The 27,950-nt window shown below is 36.6% G+C and overlaps 2 protein-coding genes across 4 annotated transcripts in view; one reads left to right on the forward strand and one right to left on the reverse strand.

Annotated features, from left to right (window-relative positions):
• The window catches only part of LOC123557434 (zinc finger matrin-type protein 2-like), a 34,301-nt gene extending 25,251 nt beyond the window's left edge, over window positions 1–9,050 (forward strand). The window contains exon 6 of the mRNA XM_045348881.2: window positions 8,233–9,050. Within this exon, the coding sequence (XP_045204816.1) occupies window positions 8,233–8,373 (141 nt within the window). The 3' untranslated portion in view covers window positions 8,374–9,050. The remainder of the gene's footprint in view (window positions 1–8,232) is intronic.
• A 5,957-nt stretch (window positions 9,051–15,007) lies between these two features.
• LOC123557432 (uncharacterized) overlaps window positions 15,008–27,950 on the reverse strand; it is a 44,177-nt gene continuing 31,234 nt past the window's right edge. For all 3 annotated transcript variants that reach the window (XM_045348879.2, XM_045348878.2, XM_053543769.1), the window contains exons 7-9: window positions 25,292–25,369; window positions 21,198–21,283; window positions 15,008–15,607 (exon numbers count right to left, since the gene is read on the reverse strand). In XM_045348879.2, coding sequence (XP_045204814.2) covers window positions 15,526–15,607; window positions 21,198–21,283; window positions 25,292–25,369 — 246 coding nt within the window. In that variant the 3' untranslated portion in view covers window positions 15,008–15,525. The remainder of the gene's footprint in view (window positions 15,608–21,197; window positions 21,284–25,291; window positions 25,370–27,950) is intronic.

Consider the following 27,950-nt stretch of genomic DNA (forward strand, 5'->3'; position numbering starts at 1 on the left):
TCTTGTTTTTTTTATGCCCCCCCCCCCCCCCTCAAAGAAGGAGGGGTATATTGTTTTGCAGATGTTGGTCGGTCTGTATGTAGACCAATCTGTTTCCGGATGGTAACTCAAGAATGCTTGGGCCTAGGATCATGAAAATTGATAGGGACATTGGTCATGACCAACAGATGACCCCTATTGATTTTGAGATCAGTCAGAGATCAAGGTCACAGTGACCCGGAACAGTTAAATGGTTTCCTGATGATAACTCATGATTGCTTGGGCCTAGGATTGTGAAAGTTGATAAGATGGTTGGTCATCACCAGCAGATGACCCCTATTGATTTTGAGATCAGTAGGTCAAAGATCAAGGTCACAGTGACCAGGAACAGTAAAACGGTTTCCGATAACTCTAGAACGGTTGGGCCTAGGATCAGGAAAATTGATGAGATTGGTCATGACCAGCAGATTTTGAGGTCATTAGGTCAAAGTTCAAGGTCACATTGGCCAGGAACAGTTCAACGGTTTCTGGACAATAACTTGAGAACGCTTGGGCCAAGGGTCATGAAAGATGATAGAGAGGTTCATCATGAACAGCTGATACCCCTATTGATTGTGAGGCCAGTAGGTCAAAGGTCAAGGTTACAGTGACCTGGAACATTTAAACCGTTTCCAGACAATTACTTGAGAACGCTTGGGCCTAGGATCATGAAAATTGATAGGAAGGTTGGTCATGACCAGTAGATGACCCCTATAGATTTTGAGGTCAGTAGGCCAAAGGTCAAGGTCACATTGACCCGGAACAGTTAAACCCTTTCCAGACACTACCTTGAGAATGCTTGGGCCTAGGATCACGAAACTTAATAGGGAGGTTGATCATGACCAGCAGATGACCACTATTGATTTTGAGGTCAGTAGGTCAAAGGTCAAGGTCACATTGAACCAAAACAGTAGAACTTTTGTTTACAGTGAGCAAATAATTTCTGTTCCTTGTGCAATTACTGAATGCATCAAGGGGGGGCATTTCGTGTTCGACAAGCTCTTGTTTTTTTGTTAGCCCACCATCATCAGATGGTGGGCTATTCAAATCACTCTGCGTCGGTGGTCCGACGTCCTTCCGTCCGTCCATTAACAATTTCTCGTTATCGCATCTCCTCAGAAACTACTGGGGGGATTTTGACCAAACTTTGTCAGAATGATGTATTGGTACCCTAGTTATGTCCTCTTGAAAATCAGACTGGTTCAACAATTATTGAGTGAGTTATGGCCCTTTTGTTTATTTTTATAAATTACATAGATTTATATAGGGAAAAACTTTGAAAATCTTCTTGTCCAAAACCACAGAGCCTAGGGCTTTGATATTTGGTATGTAGCATCATCTAGTGGTCCTCTACCAAGATGATTCAAATTATTACCCTGGGGTCAAATGTGGCCCCGCCCCGGGGGTCACATGGTTTACATAGACTTATATAGGGAAAAACTTTGAAAATCTTCTTGTCCAAGCCACAAAGCCTAGGGCTTCGATATTTGTAATGTAGCATCATCTAGTGGTTCTCTACCAAGTTTGTTTAAATGATCCCCCTAGGGCCAAATATGGCCCCACCCCGGGGGTCACATGGTTCATATAGACTTACATAGGGAAAAGCTTTTAAAATCTTCTTGTCAATAACCTACAACATTCAAATTTGGACCACATGTATAGTTTTGAGTGGCAAGATGAACCTTGACATGAGTTTACCTTGATTTTGACCTAGTGACCTACTTTCACATTTCTGTAGCTACAGCCTTCAAATTTGGACCACATGCATAGTTTGTGCACCGAAAAAAACTTTGACCTTGACATTGACCTAGTGACCTACTTTCACATTTTTGAAGGTACAGGCTTCAAATTTGGACCACATGCATAGTTTTGTCTAGAAATGAAATTTGACCTTGACTTTGACCTAGTGACCTACTTTCACATTCTCAAGCTACAGCCTTTAAATTTGGACCACATGCATAGTTTTGTGTACCGAAATGAACTTTGATCTTGAGATTGACCTAGTGACCATCTTTCACATATCTGAAGCTACAGGCTTCAAATTTGGACCACATGCATATTTTTGTGTTATGAATTGAAATTTGACATTGATTTTTACCTAGTACCTACTTTCACATTTCTCAAGCTACAGCCTTCAAATTTGAAGCGCATGCATAGTTTTGTGTACCAAAATGAACTTTGACCTTGAAATTGATCTAGTGACCTACTTTCACATTTCTCAAGCTACAGCTTTCAAATTTGGACAACATGCATGGACCACATGCACAGTGTTGTGTACCGAAATGAAATTTGACCTTGATTCTGACCTTAAGCTAGTCTTGAAATTTGGAACATTAAAAAATGGCTCAATGGTGGGCGCCAAGATCACTTTGTGATCTCTTGTTTACAGATAAGGATATTCAAGTAACACAGTACATGTACAAACTTTCACTATATCAAAAGGATGTAATATTTAATCATTTATTAGCTCGACTTTTCGAAGAAAAAGTAGAGCTATTGCACTTACCCCAGCGTCGGCGTTGGTTAAAGTTTTTGATAAAGTCAAATATCTCTGTTACTGTCAAAGCTATAGACTTGAAACTTAAAATAGTTATTTACTATCAAAGTCTACACCAGGAGAAACAATCCCCATAACTCTGATTTGAATTTTGACAGAATTATGCCCCTTTTTAACTTAGAATTTTTGGTTAAAGTTTTTGATAAAGTCAAATATCTCTGTTACTATCAAAGCTTTTGACTTGAAACTTAAAATAGTTATTTACTATCAAAGTCTACACCAGGAGAAACAATCCCCATAACTCTGATTTGAATTTTGACAGAATTATGCCCTTTATTAACTTAGAATTTTTGGTTAAAGTTTTTGATAAAGTCAAATTTCTCTGTTACTATCAAAGCCTTTGACTTGAAACTTTAAATACTTATTTATCATCAAAGTCTACACCAGGAGAAACAATCCCCATAATTCTGGTTTGAATTTTATCAAGATTATGCCCCTATTTAACTTAGAATTTTTTGTTAAAATTTTTGATAAAGTCAATTATCTCTGTTACTATTAAAAGCCTTTGACTTGAAACTCAAAATAGATATTTACTATCAAAGTCTACACCAGGAGACACAATTCCCATTACTGTTATTTGAATTTTGACAGAATTATGCCCCTTTTTAGCTCACCTGTCACAAAGTGACAAGGTGAGCTTTTGTGATCGCGCGGTGTCCGTCGTCCGTCCGTGCGTCCGTAAACTTTTGCTTGTGACCACTCTAGAGGTCACATTTTTCATGGGATCTTTATGAAAGTTGGTCAGAATGTTCATCTTGATGATATCTAGGTCAAGTTCGAAACTGGGTCACGTGCCTTCAAAAACTAGGTCAGTAGGTCTAAAAATAGAAAAACCTTGTGACCTCTCTAGAGGCCAAATATATCACAAGATCTTCATGAAAATTGGTCAGAATGTTCATCTTGATGATATCTAGGTCAAGTTCGAAACTGGGTCACGTGGGGTCAAAAACTAGGTCAGTAGGTCTAAAAATAGAAAAACCTTGTGACCTCTCTAGAGGCCAAATTTTTCATGAGATCTTCATGAATATTGGTCAGAATGTTCAACTTGATGATATCTAGGTCAAGTTCGAAACTGGGTCACGTGGGGTCAAAAACTAGGTCAGTAGGTCTAAAAATAGAAAAACCTTGTGACCTCTCTAGAGGCCAAATTTTTCATGAGATCTTCATGAATATTGGTCAGAATGTTCACCTTGATGATATCTAGGTCAAGTTCGAAACTGGGTCACGTGGGGTCAAAAACTAGGTCATTAGGTCTAAAAATAGTAAAACCTTGTGACCTCTCTAGAGGCCATATTTCTCAATGGATCTTCATGAAAATTGTTCAGAATGTTCACCTCGATGATATCTAGGTCAAGTTCGAAACTGGGTCACGTGGGGTTAAAAACTAGGTCAGTAGATCTAAAAATAGAAAAACCTTGTGACCTCTCTAGAGGCCATATTTTTCATGAGATCTTCATGAATATTGGTCAGAATGTTCACCTTGATGATATCTAGGTCAAGTTCGAAACTGGGTCACGTGGGGTTAAAAACTAGGTCAGTAGGTCTAAAAATAGAAAAACCTTGTGACCTCTCTAGAGGTCATATTTTTCATGAGATCTTCATGAATATTGGTCAGAATGTTCACCTTGATGATATCTAGGTCAAGTTTGAAACTGGGTCATGTGGGATTAAAAACTAGGTCAGTAGGTCTAAAAATAGGAAAACCTTGTGACCTCTCTAGAGGCCATATTTCTCAATGGATCTTCATGAAAATTGGTCAGAATGTTCACCTTGATGATATCTAGGTCAAGTTCGAAACTGGGTCACGTGCAGTCAAAAACTAGGTCAGTAGGTCTAAAAATAGAAAAACCTTGTGACCTCTCTAGAGATCATATTTTTCAATGGATCTTCATGAAAATTGGTCAGAATGTTTACCTTGATGATGTCTAGGTTAATTTTGAAACTGGGTCACGTGGGGTTAAAAACTAGGTCAGTAGATCTAAAAATAGAAAAACCTTGTGACCTCTCTAGAGGCCATATTTTTCATGAGATCTTCATGAATGTTGGTCAGAATGTTCACCTTGATGATATCTAGGTCAGGTTCGAAACCGGGTCACGTGGGATCAAAAACTAGGTCAGTAGATCTAAAAATAGAAAAACCTTGTGACCTCTCTAGAGGCCATATTTTTCATGAGATCTTCATGAATGTTGGTCAGAATGTTCACCTTGATAATATCTAGGTCAGGTTCCAAACTGGGTCACGTGGGGTCAAAAACTAGGTCAGTAGGTCAAAAAATAGAAAAACCTTGTGACCTCTCTAGAGGCCATATTTCTCAATGGATCTTCATGAAAATTGTTGAGAATGTTCAGTTTGATGATATCTAGGTCAGGTTCGTAACTGGGTCATGTGCGGTCAAAAACTAGGTCAGTAGATCGAAAAATAGAAAAACCTTGTGTCCAGTCTAGAGGCCATATTTTTCAATGGATTTTCATGAAAACTGGTCAGAATTTTTTATCTTGATGATATCTAGGTCATGTGCTCAAAAACTAGGTCACTATTTCAAATAATAGAAATAACGACGTCATACTCAGTTCAACACTGAGTCATGTGGGGATAGGTGAGCGATTCAGGACCATCATGGTCCTCTTGTTAACTTAGAATTTTTGGTTAAAGTTTTTGATAGTCAAAAATCTCTGTTACTATCGAAGCTTTTGACTTGAAACTTAAAATACTTATTAACCATCAAAGTCTACACCAGGAGAAACAATCCCCATAACTCTGATTTGAATTTTGACAGAATTATGCTCCTTTTTAACTTAGAAATTTTGTTAAATATCTCTGTTACTATTAAAGCTTTTGACTTGAAACTCAAAGTAGTTATTTACTCTCAAAGTCTACACCAGGAGACACAATTCCCATAACTCTGATTTAAATTTTGACAGAGTTATGTCCCTTTTTAACTTGGATTTTTTTTTTTACTGGCAAAGCTCCAATTCAGAATCAAGCACTGAGAAAAGTCGAGTGCGCTGTCTTACGGACAGCTCTTGTTATAATAATAATTAATGTGATAAATAAATATGTACAGTCATAAAGCTTGACTAGCCCGCCCACTTAGCTCAATAGGGAGAGCGCAGATCTACAGATTGCGGGGTCGTGAGTTTGGTCCCGGACAGGCGTATGTTCTCCATGATGATTTGATAAAAGACATTGTGTCTGACATCATCCATCGTCCACGTCTGATTCATGTGGGGAAGTTGTCAGTTACTTGTGGAGAACAAGTTTGTACTGGTACAGAATCCAGGAACAACGTTTAGGTTAACTGGCTGCCATTATATAACTGAAATATTGTTGAAAAACTGCGCTTAACCCAAAACATTAGCTTGACTATTTGAGAGTTTTTAGCTCACTTGAGCGCTCAAGGTGAGCTTTTGTGATTGCCCTGTGTCTGTTGTCCGTCCGTCGTCAACAATTTGACTGTTAACACTCTAGAGGTCACAATTTTGGCCCAATCTTAATGAAACTTGGTCAGAATGTTACCCTCAATAAAATCTTGGGCGCGTTCGATATTGGGTCAATAAAGTCTTGGACGATTTTGATATTGGGTTAACTGGGTTCAAAAACTAGGTCACCAGGTCAAATTAAAGGAAAAGCTTGTTAATACTGAAGAGATCACATTTATGTATTTATCTTCATGAAACTTGGTCAGAATGTTAATCTTGATGAACTCAAGGTCCAGTTTGAATCTGGGTCATGTTGGGTCAAAAACTAGGCCACCGGGTCAAATCAAAGGAAAAGCTAGATAACACTCTAGAGGTCACAATTTTGGCTCAATCTGAATGAATGGTCAGAATGTTACCTGCAATAAAATCTTTGATGAGTTCGATATTGGGTTATCTGGGGTCAAAAACTAGGTCACCAGGTCAAATCAAAGGAAAAGCTTGTTAACACTGTAGTGGCCACATTTATGACTGTATCTTCATGAAATTTAATCAGAATGTTAATCTTGATGATCTTTAGGTCAAGTTTAAATCTGGGTCAGAATGTTAATCTTGATGATCTATAGGTCAAGTTCAAATCTAGGTCAGGTGGGGTCAAAAACTAGGTCACTAGGTCAGATCAAAGGAAAAGCTTGTTAACACTCTAGAGGCCACATTTATGACTGTATCTTCATGAAACTTAATCAGAATGTTAATCTTGATGATCTTTAGGTCAAGTTTAAATCTGGGTAATTTGGGGTCAAAAAGTAGGTCACCAGGTCAGATCAAAGGAAAAGCTAGTAAACACATTAGAGGCTACATTTATGACCATAATTATCTTAATGAAACTTGGTCAGAATGTTGATCTTGATGATCTTTAGGTCAATAGGTCAGGTGAGCGATACAGGGCCTTCATGGCCCTCTTGTTCAAATAGTCGAGCTTTTGTAATCACTCTATAGTCAGCGCAGGCATCACAAAAGTTCAGGTTAAAGTTCTGCATGTAAGCAGGCTTCTCAGAAACTACTAGGCATAATGTTTTCAAACGTCACATGTATCTTCTGCATCTTGAGATGATCTCATGGGACAAGTTGCATATCTCTAGCTTTTATTTTGACAACATTATGCTCCTTTTTCACCTAATAGAAATTTTGTAAAGTTTTGCATGTAAGCCTGTTTCTCAGAAATAACTTGACTAAATGTTTTCTGATTCTCCACACATTTTTGACATCTTGAAAGGACTTCACATGGCAAGTTTCATAACTCTGGCTTACATTTTAGCAAAATTATGCCCCTTTTTCAACTTAGAAAATTTCGCTAAAGCTTTTGTATATAAGCTAGTATTCTGTGGAAGGATTTCAAATAGTCAAGCACACTGTCATTAGACAGCTCTTGTTTCTCTTTTCCAGTCCATAATTTCAGTATCTGATTAATGATTCTATGATCAGATTGCCATTACTCACAGGACTCGCACTCCTGTGTCCTAACATCACATTGTGGGAATGCCTGTGTCCTATGTAAATATATTTAAGATAAAAAGCTGGATCATTTAGGGTAAAAAAAACTAGAACATAAGGTCAAATCATAGAAAAACCTTGTTAGAATTATGGAAAGTACACTGTCATTTTCTAGCACATTTACATGAAACCATGTCAGAATGTTTGTTTTAATGAAATTTAGGTCAGATAGGAAACTGGACCTTTTGGGGTAAAAACTAAGTAAGGTGACCATTACAGGGCCTTTATAGCCTTCTTTAGTCAAGGTCAGCTCCTCCTCTCCTGATTTTTTTTTTTTGGGGGGGGGGGGGGGTCCCCCTGCATCTCCACACCCCTCACATTTTTACAGGGAAACAATTTAAATGTGCAAACTACTTGCTGGCTTAAAAAGATTCCAGTGAATTTTCAGACACATGATCACCATAAGGTGTAGATGTGCATAACATTTTATTGATAGGATGGGAAAAAAATCAGGGTTGAGAGAGACCCATTTCCCTTAAAGTGTATGGAGCAAACTACTTCCACAGTTACAGAGAGATTCTCTGTGGGCAAAAGTGTTGTCTTTCTTCTGACAAAGTGGTACTCAGGTAGTATGTTAATCACATTTAGTGATAGCTCGGTATAAAGGTTTGTATTACTCAGTTTGGGTATTAGCTTGAAAATGTTGAAGCATGCATCTTCAGTATGAATTTTTCTTTTGCTGCCAGGAAGAAAAACAGAAAGCTTACAAGAAAGAGAAGCGGAAGGAACGTAAACGTAAAGCTGATGGAGATCTCGACCAGGATGCTGATCCAGATATGGCTGCCATGATGGGCTTCACAGGGTTTGGAGGCTCAAAGAAATCATAGCAGATCATTGACTTTAGAATTACTTTCATATGTGATAAATTGATGAATGGGCGAATGTGTTTAGTCACTTGCATGGTTTTAAGGGAGACAGTCATTTTGTTCAGTGACAGTATGCATCTTGTATCTTTCATTATTGTGCCCTTGTTCATATTTTAACAAACAATGTGTCTGTTGTAGAATACATCTTTTTCAAGATTCAAAGGCTGTTTAGGCAAAATTGGTCTTTCTGTTGAAGAGTGTGTCATGCAAAGAAAAGAAATTACTATTAAAGAATGACACTTTTTATTACATTTTAGAAGTTATTTATATAGACATGTTGAAAATGATTGTACATGTGTAAATAAATATTATATACTGTGAAATAATTTTTAAGTTTTGTACTTCTAAAATTTCATGTTTTTTTAATCCATGAAATTATATCCCAAAGTTCAAACAAAATTCCCAGACATTCACCACAGTTCATATCCCCATAAAACAGCCATTTTAATCTAAGCTATGAAATTCCGTGCCCACGAAATTAATTTCATTAAAGCAACTAACCCACACATCGTGGTGTGAGAATTTATAAAATCAAACATCTATATTCACCTTTATGTTGCATATTTAATGTTCTAACAATGAATTTTTCATCGAATTCTGTTCAAAATCGTTTTCCTAATAAATCAAAAATAAAAACATTTGTCTATTCTTTCTGATATGGGTTTTCCTGTTTCTTAAAAAAATGGATTTCCCTTCAGTGGGCAGCTTGCAAACATCATGTGATAGTGAGAACATGATAATTGAGTGCACAAGTATAGGTGTCTCAGTGTTATGGCGTTTTGAAAATATAACCAAATAAAACAATAATATACACTGGTCAGTACACTATTCTCTGTAAGTATTGACCTTGCACTCATGAATATTCCGCATATTTGCGTAAATTAATTCTTGATGAACAAAGCCTAATAGCGATGTAGCGATTTAACTATTGCATATATATTTCTTTATAATTTAACCAATGTCGCATGAGAAAGTGGCTGTGTGGACAAAACGTTTACCTGCCAATCACGGGGTTGTTGGCCCGAGTCCTGCATCTTATCAGTTTTTTTTCCAAAATTTATCTGCAAACTTTACAAGTAGAAAAATTGCCCCACTTATCTGAATAAACTTTATGGTCCATTTCTTGAAAGAAGTACACGTAGTTCAGTTAAAGGTGGTCAATCGCAACATTTTCCGACATTTTTCAGTTTTCATATATTCTGTTAGAGATTTATTGAAGGAACAAAACAACCCATTACATAGAGTTAGATCCATTTCAGAAATGTATAATTTATTACTTTTTATGGAATTTTGTAATTATCCCTTTAATACAAGTGTTAAAAAAGTGGATTATTTCTTTTGATTTCTCGTTTTACATTTGCATTTGATAACTATTGGAATATTTAAACTACCTGAAACAAAATGCTAGTTTTAAAACGTGTAGCTTCGGAATTAATTTATTTTCAATCTATCTTGGTTGCGCAACCAAGATATACAAATATACAAAGGGAGGTAATAATTTTATAAACTTGCATTTGTTATGAATTTTTGCAAGATTATATACACTTTTAAATGCAAATCATCGACAACTTTATTACAATAGTGCTTATATTCATATCATTCCTTAGCCAAAATGAGTTTATTAGATTTATACTTATGCTAAAATAACGCGTTGTCCATCAACATTTGCCTTGTTAACATTCTAGAGGCCACAGTTATGAACCAATCGTTATGAAACTTGGTCAGAATATTTGTCTTGATGATCTCGAGGTCAACATCGAAACTGGGTCATGTGGGGTCAAAAACTAGGTCAGTAGGCCAGATCAAAGGAAAATCTTGTTTACACTCTAGAGGCCACATATATGATTCTATCTTCATGAAACTTGGCCAGAATGTTTATCTTGATGATCTTTAGGCAAAGTTCCAACCTGGGTCATGTGGGGTCAAAAACTAGACCACTAGGCCAGATCAAAGGAAAAGCTTGTTAACACCCGAGACCACATTTTCAGTTCGAAACTCATGAGAATTGGTGTGTGTTTGTCTTATGACCTCTAGGTAAAGTTTGAATTTGGGTCATGTGGATTCAAAAACTAGGTCAACCGGTCAAATTAAAGGAAAAGCTCGTTAACATTCTAGTGGCCACATTTTATGACCCTATCTTCATGAAACTTTGACCCTATCTTCATGAAACTTGGTCAGAATATTTATCTTGATGACCTTAAGGCCAGGCTGGAATCTGGGTCATGTTGTGGCAAAAACTAGATCACCCGGTCAAATCAAAGGAAAAGCTTGTTAACACTGTAGAGGCCACATTTATGACCCTATCGTCATGAAACTTAGAATGTTTATTTTGATGATCTTAAGGCCAAGTTCGAATCTGGGTCATGTGGGGTCAAAAACAAGGTCACTAGGCCAGATCAATAGAAAATCTTGTTAACACTGTAGAGACCACATTTTAAGTTTGAAACTCATGAGAATTGTTCGGAATGTTTGTCTTGATGACCTAGGTAAAGTTCGAATTTGGGTCATGTGGGGGTCAAAAACTAGGTCAACCTGTCAAATTAAAGGAAAAGCTCGTTAACATGCTAGAGGCCACACTTACAACCCTATCTTCATGAAACTTGGTCAGAATATTTATCTTGATGATCTTTAGGCCAAGTTCGAATCTGGGTCATGTGGGGTCAAAAACTAGGTCAGTAGGCCAGATCAAAGGAAAATCTTTTTAACACTCTCGAGACCACATTTTAAGTTTGAAACTCATGAGAGTTGGTCAGAATGTTTGTCTTGATGAAATCTAGGTAAAGTTTGAATATGGGTCATCTTGGGTCAAATCAAAGAAAAACTGTGTGTGCAATAGAGGTTGCATTTTTGTATATATTTTTGTGATAATTTGATCAGAATGATCTTGATGAAATCTAGGTCAGGTTCGAATATGGGTCATCTGGGGTCAAAAACTAGGTCACTTGGTCAAATCAAAAATAAACCTTGTGTATGCAATAGGGGCTACATTTTTCATCTGATGTGCATGAAACTTGGTCAGAATGTTTCCATCAAATCTCTAATAAGTTTTTATCTGTCACGTGGGGTCAAAAACTAGGTCACCAGGTCAAACGAAAGAAAAAGCTTGTTTACACTCTATGGGCCACATTTTTGATTCAATCTTCATAAAACTTGGTCAGAATGTTTGGTATCATGAAGTATTGTATGATTTCGAATCTGGGTCATGTAGGATCAAAAACTAGGTCACTTGGTAAAATCAAAGGAAAAGCTTGTTTACACTTAGAGGCCACTTTTTTTGCTCCAATCTTCACGAAATTGTCAGATGTTTGTTTTTATGAAATCATGGACAGGTTCTAATCTGGGTCATGTTGGGTCAAAAACTAGGTCACTAGGTCAAATAAAAGAAAATGCTTGTTTCCACTCAGGCCACATTTTAGTCCAGTCTTAATGAAAATTGGTCACAATATTATTTTGTCTCCATGAAATTTCACACGGGTTTAAAATTGGGTCCGGTTGAGTAAACCACATTTTAACTCCAAGCTTCATGAAACTTGGTCAGAATGTTGATCTCCTTGAAAACTCGGACGAATTTGAAACTGAGTCATGTGGTGTCAAAAACTGGATCACTAGGTCAAACATGTTTACACTTTCATGGTGTGTTACTTTGGTGAGCGACCTAGGGCCATCTTGTTTAATAACTGTATACTTGTGCATACTGGGGAGAAGCTTTACAGCTGACTATCAATGAGAACTACAAACTTTGTTTTGTGGTAAGTAGTTGTTTAGCGACTATAAAATTTTGCAGAAATACAAGGACTGCGAAAGTCGTTAATTTAAATAGCTTGAAACAATTTCTAGGTTTACCGTACATCTTAGTGCTGCCCATAGGTGAATTTGTTTAACAAATTGGCATGTCTCTTCTTTAAGCTTGTATCAGTGAGGACAACATAATGGTCACTTCTTTTGTTTCTTAATCTATCCTGTTGCCACCACTGCACCCCGCACCATTTTTTAATCCCCCACCGTGGCGGAGGGATTATAGGAATGGTCTGCATCCGTCCTTCCGTAACACTTTCGTGTCTGCTCCATTTCTCCTAAACCCCTTGAAGGATTTTCATCAAACTTGGGTCAAATGATCACCTCATCAATACAATGTGCAGAACCCATGAGTCAGCCTTGTCGGTTCAAGGTCAAGGTCACAACTCAAGGTCAAAGGTTTGAGCCTGCCATTTTGTGTCTGCTCTATATCTCCTAAACCCCTTGAAGGAATTTTATAAAACTTGGGTCAAATGATCACCTCATCAAGACGATGTGCAGAACCCATGAGTCAGCCATGCCAGCTCAAGGTCAAGGTCACAACTCAGGGTCAAAGGTTTGAGCCTTCCATTTTGTGTCCGCTCTATATCTCTTAAACCCCTTGAAGGAATTTTATAAAACTTGGGTCAAATGATCACCTCATCAAGGCGATGTGCAGAACTTATGAGTCAGCCATGTCGGCTCAAGGTCAAGGTCACAACTGAAGGTCAAAGGTTTGAGCCTTCCATTTCGTGTCCGCTCTATCTCTCCTAAACCCCTTGATGGTATTTTTATAAAACTTGGGTCAAATGATTACCTCATCAGAATGATGTGCAGAAATTATGAGTCAACCACGCCAGCTCAAGGTCAAGGTCACAACTAAGGGTAGAAGGTTTGAGCCTTCCATTTGGTGTCCATTCTGTATCTCCTAAACCCCTTGAAGGATTTTCATCAAACTTGGGTCAAATGATCACCTCATCAAGAACTCATGAGTCAGCCATGTCAACTCAAGGTCAAGGTCACAACTGAAGGTCAAAGGTTTCAGCTCTGTATCTCCTAAACCCCTTGAAGCATTTTCATGAAACTTGGGTCAAATGATCACCTCATCAAGACATTGTGCAGAATTCATGAATCAGCCATGTCAGTTCAAGTTCAAGGTCACAGCTAAAATCAAAGGTTTACCCTTTCACTATCCATAGCAGTGGCGGGGGATTTAGCTGTCGTTCAGACTGCCTTGTTTAAAATTTACTTTCTTGCCCTTTTGTATTCTGTCACTGCATCATTCTCCACCCCCCCAACACACACAAAATCCATTTAGTTTCTTACCCACCAAAAAAAAATTTCTTGCCCTTACCACCACTGCTCTCCCAAAAAACACACCTCCCACCAAAAAAAAATATTAAAATTTTGCTTTTTCTTTAAATTTTGCATATATCCTCCTCAGATATAACCCTTCGGGCGTATATTGTCCCGCTTTGCAGAGCTCTTGTTTGAACTTATAGCCATATTACAACTACATTTGTGTCGTGTACTCTTGTTCTACAGTTTCCATCCAACTGAAATGAAACTTGGTATACATCTTCAACATGAAATGGACATGTGCATATTTTCGAGATATATGTAGACACCTTGTTACGATTATTAGCAAGCTCATATCTCAGTTATTACTGATTGCAACTGAATGAAACTTTAACCATGCCTTCCCCATAATACCAACTGAAAGACATAGGTTCCATAACTCTAGCTGTCATTTTGATGAAATTATGCACCTTTTTGCAATCATCCTATGAAGATAGACAACCAAAGCCTTCAAAGATCTGTTTGATTATTGAGCAGAAACTGTTTTCAGTTTTAGAGGTTACTGTGACCTTGACCATTGATCTCCCAAAATGCCCAAGTATGGTCCCTGTGACCTTGACCTTTGAGCAACTGACCCCTAAATCAACATGGGTCTTCCTCTAGTGATACTTAAGCTTTGTATTAAATATGAAAGCTGTAGCTATTATTTTTCATGACTTAGTTCAGAAACCATTTTCAGTTTTCAAGACCTAAAAAAAAACAGTTTCTTCTTCAAGTGGTGCTTAGTCATCATGTAAAATTCAAAAGCTGTTACAGTAGCTATTAAGTCCAGATACAGAAAATGATGACTGATGGACAGACGTCGCTGTTCTATAATATGTCCCATTTTTCAAAACAGATGTACAATTAATAATGAAATTTCAGTCATTTCTACTTCCTAGCTAAAGGGTTAGAATAAAGGCCAATTATGGACCTATTGTATGTTGGTAAAGCCAAAAAATCTTGGTGAATTACTTGTCCATGATAATAATTGTTCATACTTGCCAAACCTAAGGCTTAAAAAAAATTGTTTGTCTGGTATCCCGACCTACCCTATATCTTTGGCCTGACCCTAAATGTTTTTATGGCTTCGGAGATTTTCTCTCAACCTTTTAACAAAAAGTTGCAAATCTGCACTTTTTATGCTTTAAACATGGTCAGTGATGTTAGAAATCAACTTACTGATGCTCTAAAGCCATAACCCCCTTATTTGTATTCATTTTTTTGACACAAAAATAATTTCCGAAAAGTCTCACTAAAATAAAAAAAATCCCCCACCTCCCCCCAAAATGTTCCAACCTACCTACCCTAATATTTTTTAGCATGTTACCGGAAACTAAGATTTGTTTTTTTAGGCCAAAGAAACACTGCAATGTGATGCTTTACATTTATTCAATATACTATAAAAGTTGTAAAATATATTGAATAACCCTCATATGATCTTTATTTGTTTGTGGAAATGTTTTAAAAATAAAATGTACCATCAAAGACATAGATGCTTTAATAGAGAAAACCGATGTAAAGCTGAAAATATTCAACAACATTGAAGTAAGTACTGCATAGCAAAACAGTCCACTACTGGTTTGGAAACTAAGATAAGATCTTGTAATATAACAAATGTGGAAAAAAAGGTACTGATTGACTGAACAAAAAAAATCAGCCAAATCTTTTGTAATGCATTGCCTCGGAACAATGGTCTTGGTTTTGCAACTGATACAGTAAACCTTTGTGCCAAGTAATGTCTATCCTCACATAAAATGAGAAAAATGGCAAGAATTTTTTTTTATCTCTAAATCTGACAGTCTTTGAGCTAGGGGATTGTCTTTTGCAACCAGCATATCACGTCTTTGCCAAGTAACTGGAAAAAAGCATCCAGCAATGGCAAGTGTATTGACTAGACAAAAATTGGATGACTGTCTGACAGTCTTAAACCAGTAGAGGACTGAAGGGCTGATGCAGATGAAAGTATAACATTTTAGTGAGTGTATAACAGAACAACATTCAGAAGAATATATCATCACTTTCTTCATTAAATATCTGTTTAAACTGACTGTTTTCTTCTTGTCCACCACTGGATAACATCCTGCAAAATAATATTTGATAAGGTTTTAAACAGATTAAAAAATCTACAGGAGACATTAAAGGATTATATTACTAAACTTTAATTAGAGTACAAGTTGTCCATATTGTCAATCTGGAAACTTTTCTACACAATATTACATAAATTCTACAAAATATAATCCACACACAAGTTCAGTACTGTTTAGAAATGTACTCTGGTGCATAAGGTTGTTCAGCAAACTATTCACAATTTCTGCATGAACAAAGAACAAAAAATTAATAAATGTGTCATTTTAATTCAGTACTTATTTCTTTTTTCTTTGAAAGCTGCATGCACACTATCAATTCATTGACAACAGGTTGCTTTCACTTTAGGGTTTTATATTTCTCCGATGTAACAAGAATTGACTTTTGCACTGCATACATTTTTACTAAATGACTGGAAATGTGTTTGTTTTGCATATTATGGCAACAGGGTAAAGAAGGATATTGCATAAAACCTGACACACTATGATATGAAAACGTCCTGTGTAAAAACATTTTATTTCATACAAATAAACTAGTGCTGTCCGAGTTTGGACCTGAACCTTCCTACACTTCACAGGTATCGAGTACTGTTAAAGTTTTGATTGAAATCATAAATTTATCTACACAGGTATAGAGGATACAAGTAGAACTCCAATACATAAAATCATTTCATGTGTCAATGTCTTCTCGTATTTTTATATTAAATACTAAAATACAAAAAATGAAATGTTACAATATAAAAGGGGTCAAGCACACCCATCTGAAGGACAATATAACGATGCTAAAGCCAAAATTTGATAAAGATACATTCAAAGGTTCATTAGAAAAGTCATTTACAGGTTTTTAGCTCGACTATTCGAAGAATAAGTAGAGCTATCCTACTAACCACGGCGTCGGCGTCACACCCTGGCCTGGTTAAGTTTTTCGTACCAGTCCACATTTTGACAAAGTCTTTTGAGATAAAGCTTTGAAACTTTCAACACTTGTTTACCATCACCATGTCCAGTTATAGGCAAGAGTACATAACTCTGTCAAGCATTTTGACTGAATTATGGCCCCTTTTGACTTAGAAATCTTGGTTAAGTTTTTCGTACCAGTTCATATTTTGACAAAGTCTTTTGAGATAAAGCTTTGAAACTTTCAACACTTGTTTACCATCACCATGTCAGTTGTAGGCAAGAATACATAACTCCATCAAGCATTTTGGTTGAATTATTGCCCCTTTTTGACTTAGAAATCTTGGTTAAGTTTTTCGTACCAGTCTACATTTTGACAAAGTCTTTTGAGATAAAACTTTGAAACTTTCAACACTTGTTTACCATCACAATGTCCAGTTGTAGGCAAGAGTACATAACTCCATCAAGCATTTTGGCTGAATTATGGCCCCTTCTGACTTTGAAATCTTGGTTAATTTTTTCATACCAGTTTATATTTTGTGTAAAGTGTTTGACATATGGCTTTGAAACTTTTATATCTTGTTCAGTATTATAGTCTCTATCAATAGGCAAGAGTACATAACTCTTTCATCTTTTTTGGCTGAATTATGGCCCTTTTTGAACTTGGAAATTGGTTCTGTTTTCGTATATATCCATGTTTTGTCAAGACTATTTGACATATGACTTTGAAACTTTAGACACTTGTTTATCATTATGATTTCCATCTGTAGGCAAGAGTACATAACTCTGACAACTATTTTGGCTGAATTATGGCTCTTTTTGGACTTTGAACTTTTTGTCAAAACTGTTTGAACTGTGGCTTTGAAACTTTTAACACTAGTATATCAACATGATTTCCATCTATAGGCAAGTGTACATAACTCTGTCAACTATTTTGACTGAATTATGACCCTTTTTGGACTTGAAAATTAGTTAAATTTTTCATACAAGTCCATATTTTGCCTAACATATAATTTAACATATTTGCCATCATGGTCACACATTGCCATTTAGTGCAAGACTAATCGAAATCCACAAATACAGGAGCATTTTTTGTTTAATCCCTTTTTAGCTCACCTGAGCAATGCTCAGGTGAGTTTTTCTGATCACTCGATGTCCGGCGTCCGTCGTCTGTCGTCTGTCAACATTTAGCTTGTGTATGCGATAGAGGCTGTATTTTTCAATTAATCTTCATGAATATTGGTCAGAATGATAACCTTGATGAAATCTAGGCCGAGTTCGAAAATGGGTCATCTCGGGTCAAAAACTAGGTCACTAGGTCAAATCAAAGAAAAACCTTGTGTATGCGATAGAGGCTGTATTTTTCATTTAATCTTCATGAATATTGGTCAGACTGATAACTTCGATGAAATCTAGGCCGAGTTCGAAAATGGGTCATCTCGGGTCAAAAACTAGGTCACTAGGTCAAATCAAAGAAAAACCTTGTGTATGCGATAGAGGTGGTATTTTTCAATTAATCTTCATGAATATTGGTCAGAATGATAACCTTGATGAAATCTAAGCCGAGTTCGAAAATGGGTCATCTCGGGTCAAAAACTAGGTCACTAGGTCAAATCAAAGAAAAACCTTGTGTATGCGATAGAGGCTGTATTTTTCAATTCTTCTTCATGAATATTGGTCAGAATGATAACCTTGATGAAATCTAGGCCGAGTACGAAAATGGGTCATCTCGGGTCAAAAACTAGGTAACTAGGTCAAATCAAAGAAAAACCTTGTGTATGCGATAGAGGCTGTATTTTTCAATTGATCTTCATGAAATTTGGTCAGAATGATTGCCTTGATGAAATCTAGGCTGAGTTCGAAAATGGGTCATCTCGGGTCAAAAACTAGGTAACTAGGTCAAATCAAAGAAAAACCTTGTGTATGCGATAGAGGCGGTATTTTTCAATTGATCTTCATGAATTTTAGTCAGAATGATTACCTTGATGAAATCTAGGCCGAGTTCGAAAATGGGTCATCTGGGGTCAAAAACTAGGTCACTAGGTCATATCACGTAAAAACCTTGTGTATGCGATAGAGGCTGTATTTTTCAATTGACCTTCATGAATTTTGGTCAGAATGATTGCCTTGATGAAATTTAGACAAAGTTCGAAAATGGGTCATCTGGGGTCAAAAACTAGGTCACTAGGTCAAATCAAAGAAAAACCTTGTGTATGCAATAGAGGCTGTATTTTTCAACTGATCTTCATGAAATTTAGCCAGAATGATTACCTTGATAAAATCTAGGCTGATTTTGAAAATGGGTCATCTGGGGTCAAAAACTAGGTCACTAGGTCAAATCGAAGAAAAACATTGTGTATGCAATAGAGGATGTATTTTTCAATTGATCTTCATGAAATTTGGTCAGAGTGATTGCCTTGATGAAAACTAGGTCGGTTTTGAATATGGGTTATCTGAGGTCAAAAACTAGGTCACTAGGTCAAATTAAAGAAAAATCTTGTGTATGCGATAGAGACTGTTTTTTTTCAGTTGATATTTATGAAATTTTGTCAGGTTGATTGCCTTAATGAAATCTAGGTCGAATTTGAATATGGGTCATCTGAGGTCAAAATCTAGGTCACTTGGTCAAATCAAAGAAAAAACTTCTGTATGTGATAGAGGCTGTATTTTTCAGTTGATCTTCATGAATTTTGGTCAGAATGATTGCCTTGATAAAATCTAGGTCGAGTTTGAACATGGGTCATCTAGGGTCAAAAACTAGGTCATATCTAAGAAAATGCTTGTTTTATCGCAAGAGACCAATTTTTTGGTCCAATCTTAATGAAAATTGGTCAGAATATTTGTTTTCATGAAATCACTAGGTCAAACATGTTTTACACTGTTATAGAGTGTTTCTTAGGTGAGCGACCTAGGGCCATCTTGGCCCTCTTGTTTTCTTTTGTCTGAAAATCTACGGAAATATTTTGACCCCATTCTTCAATCAATTGTTCGAATAGTCGAGCGCGCTGTCATTTGACAGCTCTTGTTTAGCTCACCTGTCACAAAGTGACAAGGTGAGCTTTTGTGATCGTGCAGCGTCTGTCATCCGTGCGTCCGTCCGTAAACTTTTGCTTTTGACCACTCTAGAGGTCACATTGTTCAAGGGAACTTTATGAAATTTGGTCAGAATGTTCAACTTGATGATATCTAGGTCAAGTTCGTAACTGGGTCATGTGCGGTCCAAAACTAGGTCAGTAGGTCTAAAAATAGAAAAACCTTGTGACCTCTCTAGAGGCCATACTTTTCAATGGATCTTCATGAAAATTGGTCAGAATGTTTACCTTGATGATATCTAGGTCAAGTTTGAAACTGGGTCACGTGCCATCAAAAAATAGGTCAGTAGGTCAAATAATAAAAAAACCTTGTGACCTCTCTAGAGGTCATATTTTTCATGGGATCTGTATGAAAGTTGGTCTGAATGTTCATCTTGATGATATCTAGGTCAAGTTTGAAACTGGGTCACGTGCGGTCAAAAACTAGGTCAGTAGGTATAAAAATAGAAAAACCTTTTGACCTCTCTAGAGGCCATACCTTTCAATGGATCTTCATGAAAATTGGTCAGAATGTTTACCTTGATGATATCTAGGTCAAGTTTGAAACTGGGTCACGTGCCTTCAAAAACTAGGTCAGTAGGTCAAATAATAAAAAACCCTTGTGACCTCTCTAGAGGCCATATTTTTCATGGGATTTGTATGAAAGTTGGTATGATTGTTCATCTGGATGATATCTAGGTCAAGTTTGAAACTGGGTCAACTGCAGTCAATAACTAGGTCAGTAGGTCAAATGATAAAAAAACTTGTGACCTCTCTAGAGACCATATTTTTCATGGGATCTGTATGAAAGTTGGTCTGATTGTTCATCTTGATGATATCTAGTTCAAGTTCAAAACTGGGTCAAGTGCGTTCAAAACCTAGGTCAGTAGGTATAAAAATAGAAAAACCTTGTGACCTCTCTAGAGGCCATATTGTTCATGAGATCTTCATGAAAATTGGTAAGAATGTTCATCTTGATGATATCTAGGTCAAGTTCAAAACTGGGTCACGCACTAGGTCATTAGGTCAGATAATAGAAAAACCTTGTGACCTCTCTAAAGGTCATATTTTTCAATGGATCTTCATGAAAATTGGTCAGAATTCTTATCTTGATGATATCTAGGTCAAGTTCAAAACTGGGTCACATGAGCTCAAAACTAGGTCACTATGTCAAATAATAGAAAAAACAACGTCATACTCAGTTCAAAACTGGGTCATGTGGGGACAGGTGAGCGATTCAGGACCATCATGGTCCTCTTGTTCTATTTTTAGCTCTAGCAGCAGTTAGAAGGGCCAAGCTGATTTATTTGAACAATTTTGATTGAGAACCATGCCAGGATGCTACTGTCCAAGTTTGGTGTAATTCTAACCTGTACCTTCAGAGATGTCATTTCAAAAAAACTGTAGACTGATGGACAGACTGAAGGTGAGCGATCACAACAGCTCACCCAGAGCACTTTGTGCTTAGGTGGGCAAAAAATAACATATCAGTATTGGTTTGTACCAAACAGGTTTCCAACCAAAAAGGGACTTATAGATATCAAGAACAATACCTTGTTTATTTGCTGAATTTTAACAGAATGCTCACAATCGTAAGGGTTAAAATCAAAGTATGTACCTGGTGGTTTTATAAAGGCCCTTGGTCTTACTTTCGGGTGGGGTAACATCATTAAACATTTCACATAGGTCTTTTTCTTCTTGAACCTTTGAAATAAAACTTTTAAAAATTATAAATATTTAAGCTGTGACTAAAATATTTCTCAATATACTACAGTATCATAGAAATAACCCAGGGTTCATACAGATCTTGGATACAAGAATTCCATGACTTTTCCATGACATTGCCTGGTTTTCCATGACGCAATCCAAACATACGAAATTCGAAATAAATGCAATGATACACTCATTTTATTGGCATACAAAGACTTTTATTTCAAACTATTTGCAAAATAAGACTTCAGTTGTTTTTTTTTCTTTTTCAAGAGTAAAGTTCAAGTTCCAACAGCTGTTTACTCTTTTTGTTTTAGTGAGTAACCTTTGATGTGCGATTTTATTGCAGTTTCGCCCATATTTGACAGATCGATAAGTTTGTCACAGACGGTGCATAAGGCTTTCCTGTTATCCGACTTGAAAGGCTTTAACCATGCTTTGTACTGTTCATTCCTTTCCTAGTTAGTGTTGTATCGGCAACTTCTTTTCTGACTCGTATTTTACTATTTTTAGCTATTTCACGCTTAGTTTGTTTTTAAAAGTACAACGAAAATAAACCGGAAATGGTGCAATAGTAAACTTAATTTCGTACCCAACCAGATTCGACCCCAATATTGACGTAAATTACTGATTGTTCGCGTTTAAATCTGGATTTTTCTGATATTAAATTAAAACAGATGTAATCGTTTTATGCACATACAGACTTATTCCAGATCACTTTCCTACTTTCCATGACGATTTTTAAATTTTCCATGACATTTCCATGACAAAATGCAAAAATTCAATTTTCCCTGACTTTTCCAGACAAATCTCGTTTTCCATGACTTTTCCAGACCTGTGCGAACCCTGTAACCTTATCACTGAACCGGAACATGCTGGTGATATGGTTAACTAGGCTCAGCACTGGTCACTCCTGTTAGGTTTGATGAAAATAACAATATTAAAGAAGTGGCCAAAACATTATAAAATTTGATGAATCAAGGGCCATAACTTCATTGAAAATCATCAAACCAGAAAATGCTTACAATATGCACAACTAGGCTTGACAGTGATCACTCTTGTGATGTTCGGTGTAAATCTGTCCAGTGATGTCAGAGGAGTTGTGTGGACAAACTTTATGACAGACAGACAGCACCTATTCAATACCGGTATGTCTCCCTAACAAATTGTGGGAGACATAATAGTCATTTGACCAGCACATGAAAATAATAGTGCATCTCCTCTTGAGAGTAAAGCTTCCTATACATTTTCACTGAATTCCAGCTAGTGCTTGTTGAGATAAATACTCCAAACAAGGATGGCGCTACAGTTTACTAATGTAGAATAATTAAAGGGCAATAACTCAAGAGAACACATCCGACTGAAACATGAAGATAATATGCCTATTTCCCATCGGGAGTGAAGCTTCCTATGAATTTTTGCCAATTTCCAGCAAGCAGAACTTTGCTAAGGAATACTCTAGACAAGAAATATAATGTGCATCTCGATGCTTGCTGAGAAATATCCCAAACTATGATGGCACTACAGTTTACTAATGTTGAATAATCAAAGAGCAATATGAAGTTACGCTGAATTCCAGTGAGTGGTTGCTGAGGAAAACTAAGGACAAGAATTGGGCCTATTATAAGTTTACCAATGTTGAATAATTAAAGACAGTGCAATATCTCAGTCAAAAATTAATTCAATCAGAACATGAAGACATCATTCCCAACTCTTCTTGAAAATGAAGTTTTTCATATTTATATTTTTGCCGAATTTTAGCCTATGGTTGCTGAGAAATACTTCAGGCAGGACAGCATTATAGTTTACTACGTTAAATAATCAACGGCCAATACCTCAGTTTCCAGAAATTCCAGAAAGTGGTTGCTGAGGAATATTCGGACAATAAATGGTGCCGTAGTATACTAATGTTGAAGAATCAAGAAAGGAACTGAGATGTTATGGTGCTACAAGTTTTGGGCAAGTTTGGTTAAAATCCAATTATAAATGAAACTACTATTGTGCTGACAAGACCAAAATAGCCAATTTCTGGCCCTTTTAGGGGCCGTAACTCTAGAACCCATAATGGAATATGGCTGGTTCAAGAAAGGAACCGAGATCTTATGGCGATACAAGTTGTGTGCAAGTTTGGTTAGAATTAAATAATAAATGAAATCACTATCATGCAGACAAGAAATTGTTGACAGACGGTCAACGGACATCAAGTGGTCACAAAAGCTCACCCGCCTTTGACTCAGGTGAGCTAAAAAAAACACACACATAAAAACACAAACTCGCACTTTATGCCCCAACATATTATTAATGTGAACATATGATAAAGAAAAAATTAAATATAACCTTCTGAAAAGTGGCCTTGACTATAATATTTAATAATGGCCAAAATGTCTGTAACAAGAAAATACAGTTAAAAATGATGGATGCTCCCCTAAGTATGATTATCGCATTTTAAAAGCACAAAAATGAAATTCATCTACTAGGCACATGCCTCCTCTCAGAATTTAAGCTTCTGAAGAAATTTCTTAGAACTCCAGCAGGTTATTGTTGAAAAAACACATGCAAAAGATATGCTCATTAAATGAGCCTCATTTCCTCTTGGGAGGGAATCTTGCTTTGAAGTTTTGCCAAATATCAGCCAAAGGTTGCTGAGGAATACCCTGGACAAGGATGCCGCTATTATATACTAATGTTGAATAATCAAAAGGCAATTACTCACTGAAAAATCTTCTGACCACAACATGAAGAAAATATGCGCATATCCCCTTGGGAATGAAGCTTCCTATGAAGTTTCACTGAATTCAAGGCAAGGGTTGCTGAGAAACCCCAGACAATTAATGGTGCTGATAGTATACTAATGTTGAATAATCAAAGGGCAGTAACTCTGAGAAAAATCATTCAACCGGGAAAAGAAGTTAATATGGGAGTGTAGCTTCATGTGAAGTTTTGCAATCAGTAACCATTATTTAACTAGAAATGTGTCACAGACACGGATGCCCCCGCAACATGAGAAAGGTCACAGGCATGGTACTGCTCACAAACTAAAAGAAGGACCCTTGGCCCTATTTATTTACAAAAAAAAATATATTGCAGGAAAACCAGGACTGTGACCTTGACCTTTGAGCTAGTGAAATGGTTTTTGTGCATGACACATTGTCTATCCATGCTTATCATTTGTGTCAAATTATTTTGAAATTGGACCATGCATGTCAAAGTTATGGACCGGACACAAAGACCACATTATCAGTATATATGTAGTGAAAATTGGCTAAGTTAAACCAAGGACTGTGACCTTGATCTTTGAGCTAGAAAAATGTTATTGCGCTTGACTCATTGTCTATCCATGCTTATTATTTTTGTTAAATTAATCTGAAATCGGACCATGCATGTCAAAGTTATGGCCCGGACACGAAGACCACTTATGTAGTGAAAATTGGCTAAGTTCAACCAAAGCATGGTTGTTGCGCATGACCCATTTTATGGCGGGGGCATAACTAGCTGGCAGCTCACCAACCGGTCTCTCTTCAGTAACAAGACCCGCCTCTGACAGGGCTTGAACCTTCGACCTACTGATTGTGGGGCCGGTGCCTTATCCATTAGGCCACCGCAGCTTGATAATATGCGCATCTCCTCTTAACAGTGAATCTTTCTGTGAAGTTTGCTGAATTCCAGCCAAAGGTTGCTTAGACGCCCTATATTATACTAATGCTGAATAATCAAAGGGCAATAAAACGCAATGAAAAACCATCTAACTGAAACAAGAAGACAATATGTGCATCTCCTCTTGGGAGTGAAACTTCCTATGAAGTTTCGCTCAAATCTACTGAATGGTAAGGTTGCTCAGAAATATTCCTTAGAACTGCTGGACAGACAGAACAACAGACAAAGCGGCATTTATATGCTTCCCCTTTCGGGAGCATGAAAGCCCCTTACTACAGACTGGCAACTTTAGACAAACATTAAAACATTTGACCCCTAAGGAGTGCTACATGCTAAATGTGGAAATACCATATTTATGTTAGTAAATGTATCAACATCCCCACTCATCTCATCCTGGTTAGTATGCTGGTCAGACAAACTGGACAGCTGAAATATATTGAAACAAGCATATTCATGGAATATATTATAATCCTATGACATAGTAAAAGGTAATTCAAAAGCATTATATTTTTACTAATAGTGTAGTGCTCAGGTACTCAGCCCATTTTTAACAAGGTATACTTTGATAAATACAATGTGCATTTCACAACTTTTTTTTCATGTAAAACATTGTTTAATCAGTGCCTGTTAGACTTTAAATCATTAAGTGCTTTGCAATGATTATAAATTGTGGTAACTTTTGCAAACTGTTAAACCTGGAAGTGATATTAGTCTGCCATTACTTTCTGGTTCTCTCAAAGTACAGATGATGTCATACGTGCTCTATACTGTTTTACATCATACATCAGTTTGAGCTAGGCCCTTGAAGTTTTATTAGCACAAATATTTACCTGTTTACCTTACCATTTCTCTTTTTATATGAAAAAAAAAAACATACATCAGTTTGAGCTAGCTAGGCCCTTGAAGTTTTATTAGCACAAATATTTACCTGTTTACCTTACCATTTCTCTTTTTATATGTGAATATACTTCTTTTATTTTGCATATGATAATGTTTGCCTTACTTAATAATTGTGAAAATAGTTTCACGTTTCTATATTGTATTTTCGTGACTTTCATCCATCTGGTGCACACAATGTTGTGTGCATTTACCAATATTATGGCTGATGTCTCCTATGGGCCTCCCCAACTGTGTGGGGATGCATACTAGCGTCTGTGTGCATGGGGCTAATCATACTGGGCTCTGACCTTTTTTGAGGACTTCCACAGAAAAAATCTTAGAATCGACTTGCATAAATCATTATTTTTAACTGAAAGGCTATCAATGCCGTTGTTTATAACGTGCCTGCTTCATTTTCTGTAATGATCATCAAATATACTAATTTATTGTTAAATCCTTTTTTCTATAATTGCTTTCAAAGTATACATACTGATGAACACAGTAGAAAGTCTTTTTTGTATTGTTTCTGATCAGTGATTACCTCCCTTTTATGGCTCTAACTATAAAAGTTCATGTGCAGTATTTAAAGTAGTGCTTTCCTAACCATATTATGCACAACTTCTATTTGGACAGATGTTTTATTTTTGTCGAGCCCGCTTGCGGAAGCGAAGACATAGTTGTCCTAATGGCTGTTCGGTGTATGTGCGTCCGTGCATGCGTGCATCCGTCCGGATTTGTTTGTCTGGACCATAACTTTGACATGCATGGAGCAATCTTGTTTATATTTGGCATGAATGTTAACCTCAGTGAGACAGAGTGTCATGCGTAAACTGCAGGTTCCTATCTCAAAGGTCAAGGTCACACTTGGAGGTCAAAGGTTAAATTCAATGACTTTGTCCGGAGCATTTCTTCTTCATGCATGGAGGGATTTTGATGTAACTTGGCACAAATGTTCACAACCATCTGACAGAGTGTCATGTGCAAGAATCAGGTCCCTAGGTCACTTAGAGGTCAAAGGTCAGATACAAGAATGACTGTCCGGAGCATTTCTTTTTCATGCATGGAGGGATTTTGATGTAACTTGGCACAGTTGTTCACCATCATGAGATGGAGTGTCATGTGCAAGAACCTAGAATTACTTCCCTTTGCTGTTACTATAAATAGCTTATATTGTACTTTTTACACCACTTTTCTGTAGTACAATATGCATGTTACATCCAATTTTGAGGTGTATTTTGACCTATCTCTGCTGGTAAGGATTTTTGTGTGGACTTAGATTTTTTTTAAAGATTTACTTCCCTTTGTTGTTACTATAAATAACTTATATTGTAACTTTTTGCAATCATTTTTTATTTGGCATAAATGTTTGCCTCATTGAGACAGGGTGTCATGTGCAACTCATAGTCCTTTTGACAGCTGGCGGGCTCGACATGTTGCCTGTGGGCATCTAGTTTTTGACATAAAATTTAAAGCCTTTAATGGAAATTTAAGAACTATTTCAGAGACTTTGGATTAAAGGTACTTATACAAAATGTACTTTTTTACCAGTTCCTGCTGTGTTAAGAGTTTTCGTTCCATAAGTTGTCTTACAATTTTCATAGGTTTTACTTAAAAGTTATTGCTAGAAGGCTTGTAGGCTTTGTTAAGAGAAAAAAATTTAGGCTTTATTTCCACTGTTTAAGACATTAAAATAAATTCCTTTTTGTCATTTTTTTGAAGAAAAAAAACACAACTTTTCAGAAGTTTGTATACATGTGTATATTGTTTATAAGGACTATAATAGTGGTCATAAACTAGATCTAGACTCCAAACAATATATGACCTAATTATATACCTCAATCATTGCATCAGCACAAAAAACATAGCAAATTTTTTTTAAAGAAAAACCTTTTTGTCTAGAAATGAATATTGAAGTTCAGTATATGACTCTATTTTTGATGGCTCAGTTGTAGGTCAAAAGCAACTAGTTTGGAATGAAAACTTTGAAGTTTTAGATGCAGCATTTGTGGACAAGTCTGTAGACAGCGATACAATATTGCATTTAATGACTCGTACAACAATAATATAGATTAAAACAAGAACAGCAATGACCAAAAATGCTTCTGAAAAAAGCATTAAGACTGTTCAG

This window comes from Mercenaria mercenaria, chromosome 5, assembly GCF_021730395.1.
Source record: "Mercenaria mercenaria strain notata chromosome 5, MADL_Memer_1, whole genome shotgun sequence".
NCBI lineage: Eukaryota > Metazoa > Mollusca > Bivalvia > Venerida > Veneridae > Mercenaria > Mercenaria mercenaria.